General features: G+C 40.8%; 1 protein-coding gene across 1 annotated transcript in view; it reads right to left on the reverse strand.

The window, feature by feature from the left end:
• Positions 1–1,878: 1,878 nt before the first annotated feature.
• cdx1b (caudal type homeobox 1 b) overlaps positions 1,879–7,710 on the reverse strand; it is an 8,773-nt gene continuing 2,941 nt past the window's right edge. The window contains exons 2-3 of the mRNA XM_035666424.1: positions 3,183–3,331; positions 1,879–2,839 (exon numbers count right to left, since the gene is read on the reverse strand). Coding sequence (XP_035522317.1) covers positions 2,618–2,839; positions 3,183–3,331 — 371 coding nt within the window. The 3' untranslated portion in view covers positions 1,879–2,617. The remainder of the gene's footprint in view (positions 2,840–3,182; positions 3,332–7,710) is intronic.

The raw sequence follows: 7,710 nt of genomic DNA on the forward strand, positions 1-7,710 counted from the left end.
TTTCGTTCCATCTTTCTGGGTTTTCTCTGTTCTGTCATTATCCGACTCCTTCACAATGTTTGTTAAACCTCCAAATTATTACAGTTTCAAATAGAAAAGTATCCTGATCAAACTGAGTACGAACCCATCGGCTTCATCCACTGTAGGATATCAGGCCTTAATTTACCTGTCATAAGCCCCGCCCCCCTTTTGCCCTGTGCTCCAATAACAGTTGAGCAACCCTCGGTCAACTTCCTCCTTTCCTGTACTTAGATATGCTACGTGCTAGGCTAATCTGTGTTGGAAAGACAGATGGTTAAAAGATTAGAGAGACACACACCATCAGCCATAACATTATGACACTGTGTGGTCCGATCCATGACCCTCTCTCCGGTTCTTTACCTTCCTTGGACCACCTGTGATAGGAACTGACCTCTGCAGACCAGGAACCTGACCCAGTCTGGTTAAAGTCGCTAATCAGCTGATCTACATTAGAAGTTAAGAAGTGACTTTATGTCTCTTTTATCTTCAGCAGTCGTCTTTACAATAAAGCCTTCTGGTTTTACTACACTGTAAAACATCATACAGGGAATCAGTTAATCTGTCACCATTAACTTTTATACAAGTTTTATTAATTTAACTTAAAATGTTTTTATTTTCAGACCACTTCAGAACTTATAAACATGAGTTCAGCTCCTCTTTTTTATTGTTTGAGGACAACAGACATGATGGAAACTTGCTGTGTTAAAATAAGTCATGTTTTATTATTCAGTCTTTACTGCTGTGCACTTAATAACTGAACGAGGTCCCTTGGAGCCGCCTTCATGTGACTAAACATTTGTTGATTGAATATTTTAGTTTAGTTTTCTCAAGTTCATTTAACTTAACTTTTACATTTTCATAACTAATTATCCGACCGAAGTTCAGTTCTTTTGTCCATCTGCAGTTCAGATCTGACAACGTCCATACGGGCGGCTGGAGATACTCGTCAATATATTTCTTTTATAAATCTTATAACTCTTTGTAACGAAGGCAGTTTAGCTCAGTCCGTTGGCTTTAGAACCAGAGGGTTGCCGGTTCAAGTCCAGCAAAGACCAGTATGGATCGTGGACTGGTAGCTAGAGAGGTACCAGGATAAATAAAGTAAATCTTCAATGATTCTGATTCTCGTGTTGGTTTTATTTGTGAGCACGAAAATACGGGACAAATCTTTGTAACGTCACCCATGAGTTTGTAGAGTCCCATTTTGTTTGCCGCTACAGTCGTCGCCATGAGTCGGAGGCAGCGGAGGTCAGGTACTGCGAGTTGAGCTTTCAACTCGTCTGTATCAGGAAACAATGGCGGCTCACCTGCTCACACACAATCTCATATTCCAAATAAACAGTTCACTGTAAAACCAGACAAGTTCATTTAACTCGAGAAATTGTTATTACGTTGAAGATTTTATGTAAAACTAACTAAATTATGTAAGTCAGCTTTACTAATTCTAAGTGACTTAATTTTGTAATTTTTACTTCCTGTGAAAACAAAATACCTCGTAAAAAGTTATTAATCAGGAATCTTTCTGTAACTGGAACAAAAGGTTTTTTACCAGTTACAATTACGAGTAAAAGCAGCTCAATCAATAATCTTAAAAAATAAATAATAAATAAATAAAAAATAAAAAAAGAATTAAGATTTGATGAGATATTTGATCGTCAGAAACAGGACGGGGTGGCAACTCTGTTAGGTAGCCATGTTATTGACGCTAAATCGATATGAAGATAACTTCGTGTCGGCCTGAAGCAGCGAGTTAAACAGAGGATGTGAGGAGGATTCAGAGGCACTGAAGGACTACATTCAAGATATTCACGTTTTCCATTTAATTTATTTCAGTTTTCATTAATTTAGGACGGTGAACAGACAGTTTCACTGGAACTACTCATTAGGCGTCCTACATCAGGAATTAATGGACACCCAGCAGCCAATCAGAATCCAGTATTCATACCAGACCATGATGGTATAAAGGTCGAGAAAACATTTCTTAATGAAGCAGGATACTTTTTTTTTTTTAAATGCATCATCAACAAGCTAAAAACAAACATCTGGATTTACCCTGAAAATCTTTTTTTTTAAGTAGCTTTAGAGTTAAAAAACAAACTGTCTGACAGTTTCATATATATTCTATACGCTGAAGCTCTTCATTGAAGCTAAAGGAGTGAAAACAAACCCAAGACCTGTTTGTTTCCATCAAATGGAAATATTCAACTTGTCTTGTGCATTATGTTTGGTATCTTTAGGATCTCCACAAGGATTTAAAATAAAGTTCTGGGAGTTTTGAAGACACGTGATGGATCCAGCGGTGGTGAAGAGCTGAATTAAAGTTTCACCTGAGAGCTCCTGAGAGACTTCCTGTTTTATAGCAGCTTGATTTCACCTGACGACGTCCCAGCAAACAGGAATCATCTGCGACAGTCTGATGGGACAGGAAGCTGCTGAGGACGTCGCCCACGTTTTTAACGAGCTTTAGCTTTAAGAGGGCGGACAGAAAAGATGGCAGGATATGGCGCATAAAAGTTTTTCAGTTCGTTCGGGGAGAATTTTCAGTCCACGTCCCCGACATCAATCCAATAAAACATCTGTATCCTCCTCCTCCTCCTCAGTACTCTTCTTTGATGTTCAAAGCCAGAGAAGAAGGGGACACCAGCCCGTTGCTGCCGCTGCTGCTCGTCACCATGCTGCTCCCGCCATTTCCGTGGAGGCCGCCGCCGTTGGTGCCGGTGGGAGGCGTGGGCGTGGTCGTGGAGGAGGCCGGCTGCTGGAGCTTCTTCTTGTTGATCTTGCGCTCCTTGGCCCGGCGGTTCTGGAACCAGATCTTCACCTGGAGCAGGAGAAAAGTTGTTTTAAAGTGACTCTATTGGTGTTTTTGTACATTTACTATAAATACAGTGAATTTCTCCTTAATTAAATTGTTAGAGGTTTAATTGTCAGTGCTAGCAGCTCTTTTTTTAGCTAAATGCGAACAATCGTCGTAACATCAGTGCTCACGCATCGATATCGAAACATAGATTTTTATTTTGTACTCTGAAAACAAAAAAAACCCCAAAAAGTACTTAATCAGGTTTCTGTAACTCACAAAACTGAGTTTGTGTTAGTTACAATTTTAAAATAACTTAAATAAAGTGCAGTAAAACCATATTTTATATGAGTTTCTTTGTCTTTACCTGTCTCTCTGACAGGCCGAGCGCTGTGGCGAGCTCCGCCTTCCTCCTGATGGTGATGTATTTGCTGTAGTGAAACTCTTTCTCAAGCTCCAGCCGCTGGTGGTCGGTGTAAACCACCCGGTACTTATCTTTAGTCCGCGTCTTTCCGTCTGTAAAACACAGAAACAACCAGGTTAACAAAAAGTACTGGACTCACAAGGTTCAGGATGAGTTTCATCACTGTACCGTCATATATCTCATTTTATAGCTGTTGAAGTGTGTGAGTGCCTCTTCAATGATGAACACAAAATCACTGTTAGTACGTAAACTGTTAACTGTTGGTATGTAAAAAAGTGAATGAAGTGTATGTAGTATTTTATATTATGTGTTATAAACCGCTCACATAAACTGACGTCAGCACTCGGACAGACCGATGTGTGTTCTCATCTGCTGTATTCAAATAGACAACCTGCCTCAGCTGGATTTGCATAAACTGAACCCTATCTGCTTTTATTCATTTATGGACTCAGTGTCCACGAGTTACTGTTAAACCTCAACAGAGGGTCCGGCTGCTAAAACTGAATCAATGAGCCGGACTAATGACCTTCAGCTCTGTCTTCAAACTCAAACAGAGCTTTAATGTCACAAAGGTTTCCCAAAATACAAAATAAATGAGGCTGAATTCTGGGGAAGTGAGTCTAAATGCATCTAAAAGTCATCAGGGACTATGTGTCCAGTGGTGAGAACGAGGCTGCAGGTTATCTGTACGTCCACAGGTACATTTATTCTGAATTAACTGAATTTATTTCACTGCCTGACTTCTTATTTTGTTAAAACTGAATCTCATAAAGCAGCAACTAACCCACCATGAACCTGTGGACGAGATAAAAGTTAAAAATGAGTGGGCAGCTTTCTGGTCTGAGTAGTGTCTTAAACCTGTATTCTTTCTAACAGCCAGCAGGTGGCACCTCCACTCTGATAGTATTGAGTCTTATGGAAAAATGAGCAGACTTCTGACTTCATTCATTAGCTCAGTGAACAGTTTCCTGATGGGTTTCTGGTCTCAGACTCTATTTTCAGTGCGTTCTTCCATACAGCTATATATGACTGTTCATTTAGTAACTGAATGGTCCCATTTCAGAGTCAACAGACCATAATAGCATGGGTAGGCTATTATGGAAGCGAGGCTACTGTGAATTGACAGCTCATTCTCAGTGAGTCCGTCCAGCCAACGCACCAAACTCAGATCAAACTGTCAAACAGTGCTGATCAGATATGGATCCAGATTCTGATGTGGACTATTTTCTCCTCTTCAAATCTGGTTCACAAAAAACACATTTACACTGTTTACTGCTTAACTCGCTGTACGTGACCGTCCGCCTGGCTGCAGAAAAACAAGCAACCAGGACGACTACAAAAAATTACATGATCCCCTGCAGCGATTCTGCAGTCTGTTTACCCTACACAAGCCTTCACGTTCCTCATACGATTTACCTGAATATACGTCAGAAGCTGCAAGTTTGTCCAATAAGTATTGATTCTGGCCTGCGATAGAAGAACAACAAACTTCCTTAAAACAGAAACCAAAAGGACAAACTGAGAAATATAATGAATATAAATGTTATTGTGTCATGAAGAACCTGATCTGAAGGCTCTTTATTTAACTATAATATAATGTCACTGTGACACTGAGCAGGAATGTGGGAAGGGGATTGTACACACACCACAGACGGTTGAGTTTAGAGTTAATTAAAAGGACCTTCGGCCTCTTTAACACGCTCTTGATTCAGTATATAACACTAAAAACACACAACAGTTAAATAAGTGATGTGTTCTCTCTTTTCTTTAAACACAACCGTCTGTCCTCTCAATCGGTCACCGGGGCGAATTACAATCAACACATTTAAGTTTCAGTGGCGGGGGCGCGGCGGTGGGGGACGGACGGGGGACATCTGTCTGAACCGTCGAGTTTCCTGCTTCCATTTGTTCGAAGTAAAAACCCAACAGTTTGATTCTCGGTCCACCAGATAAAGAGACCGAGACGCTAAATGAAAGGAACGTAAAATCACAAAGCTCTCCAGTCTGTCTAGAGAGAGAGAGACAGACAGACAGACAGACAGACAGAGAGAGCAGACAGACAGACAGACAGACAGACAGAGAGAGAGACAGACAGACAGACAGACAGACAGAGAGACCAGAGAGACAGACAGAGGAGAGGACAGACAGACCAGACAGACTGACACTGACGTACAGTTTTTCTGTATTCTTATATAACGCTAGCAGTTTCCCCCTGTTTCCAGTCTTTATGCAAGCTATCGCTAACCTCTACCTGGATCCATCAACCTGTTCAAATTATGTTGTTGTTGTTTTTTTGTTATTTGTGACTTTTAATGTTTCCTTCCATCCAAACATGACGACACCATTTACAGAATGTTTCATGGTGTAAAGGAGGCCCAGAGTGATAAACCTTATTTGCTGTTGAAATCCAACTATTAATCAAGAAAGATAAACTTTATTTATCCTCAGAGGGGGGCCATAAAATTAGTAGACATTGGCCTGCCCATTAAGGGGGGGATGGAGCCCATAGAGTGTCAAACAGTGCTGATCAGATATGGATCCAGATTCTGATGTTGACTATTTCTCTCTTCAAATCTGTTCACAAACACATTTTACTGTTTATCTGCTTAACTCGCTGTACGTGACCTCCGCTGGCTGCAGAAAAACAAGCAACCAGGACGACTACAAAAATACATGATCCCTGCAGCGATCTGCAGTCTGTTACCTACACAAAGCCTTCAGTTCCTCATACGATTTCACTGAATATACGTCAGAAGCTGCAGATTTGTCCAATAAGTATTGATTCTGGCCTGCGATAGAAGAACAAACAAACTTCCTTAAAACAGAAACCAAAAGACAAACCTGAGAAATATAATGAAATAAATGTTATTTGTCATGAAGAACCTGATCTGAAGGCTCTTATTTAACTATAATATAATGTCACTGTGACACTGAGCAGGAATGTGGGAAGGTGGATTGTACACACACACAGACGGTTGAGTTAGAGTTAATTAAAAGACCTTCAGGCCTCTTTAACACGCTCTGATTCAGTATTAACACTAAACACACAACAGTTAAATAAGTGATGTGTCTCTCTTTTCTTTAAACACACACCGTCTGTCCTCTAATCGGTCACCGGGGCGAATTACAACTCAAACATTTTAGTTTCAGTGGCGGGGGCGGCGGCGGTGGGGGACGGACGGGGGGACATCTGTCTGAACCGTCGAGTTTCTGCTTCATTTGTTCGAAAGTAAAAACCAACAGTTTGATTCTCGGTCACCAGATAAAGAGACGAGACGCTAATGAAGGAACGTAAATCACAAAGCTCTCCAGTCTGTCTGAGAGAGAGAGAGACAGACAGACAGACAGACAGACAGAGAGAGCAGACAGACAGACAGACAGACAGACAGAGAGAGAGACAGACAAGAAGACAGACAGACAGAGGAGACCAGAGAGACAGACAGAGGAGAGAGACAGACAGACAGACAGACTGACACTGACGTACAGTTTTTCTGTATTCTTATATAACGCTAGCAGTTTCCCCCTGTTTCCAGTCTTTATGCTAAGCTACGCTAACCTTTACCTGGATCCATCAACCTGTTCAAATTATGTTGTTGTTGTTTTTTTGTTATTTGTGACTTTTAATGTTTCCTTCATCAACATGACGACACATTTACAGAATGTTTCATGGTGTAAAGGAGGCAGAGTGATAAACCTTATTTTGCTGTTGAAATCTAAATTAATAAGATAAGATAAACCTTTATTGATCCTCAGAGGGGGGCCATAAATTAGTAGACAATGGCTGCCCATAAGGGGGGAGGATGGGAGCCCATAGAGGCCAAAAATATAAGTAATACATCTTATTTTTAACAAAAATATATTTTTAAATATTCATATTATTATTAAAATATAATTATTTTGCATAGTGAGTTATTTTGAGTGACAGGTGGGCGCCGTCACAGGTGACCAGGCTTCATTCAGCTTTACAGCGGCTCTTCAGAGACGCCAGAAAATAAAGGAGAAGAGGAGCAACTATTTCTGGGCGAGTCTGAAGTAGAGAAAGTAAAACTTAAATAAAAATAATATATGTAAAATAAAAATCTGCTTTTGACCTTTTGTCACTGTTCCCCAGTAGCCACTCAAAAATGTCTCTACATTCATTTAAAATATATTATTTTGTGTAAATCCTTTCTGTTTCAGAGCCTTTTCTACAATACCAGGATGCCAGATGGCTGTGGCTCAGAGGTAGAGCACTAGTCCACATTCACATTCCACCGCTTTCACAACACCATCTCACACCAGCTCGGAATGGCAAAGTTGGCATTCGAACATGCACGCATACAGTGCATCATTCATACACATTCACACACTGATGCTATGCATTCAGGAGCAATTTGTCGCGGTTCAAGTATCTGTGCCTCAAGAGATACTTCGAAGCGTGCAGAAGGCCCGGGGATCGAACCACAAACCTACCGATTGGGGGACAACCGCT

The sequence above is a fragment of the Morone saxatilis genome, unplaced genomic scaffold (genome assembly GCF_004916995.1).
Source record: "Morone saxatilis isolate NCDOM2014 unplaced genomic scaffold, NCSU_SB_2.0 Contig20, whole genome shotgun sequence".
Classification (NCBI taxonomy): domain Eukaryota; kingdom Metazoa; phylum Chordata; class Actinopteri; family Moronidae; genus Morone; species Morone saxatilis.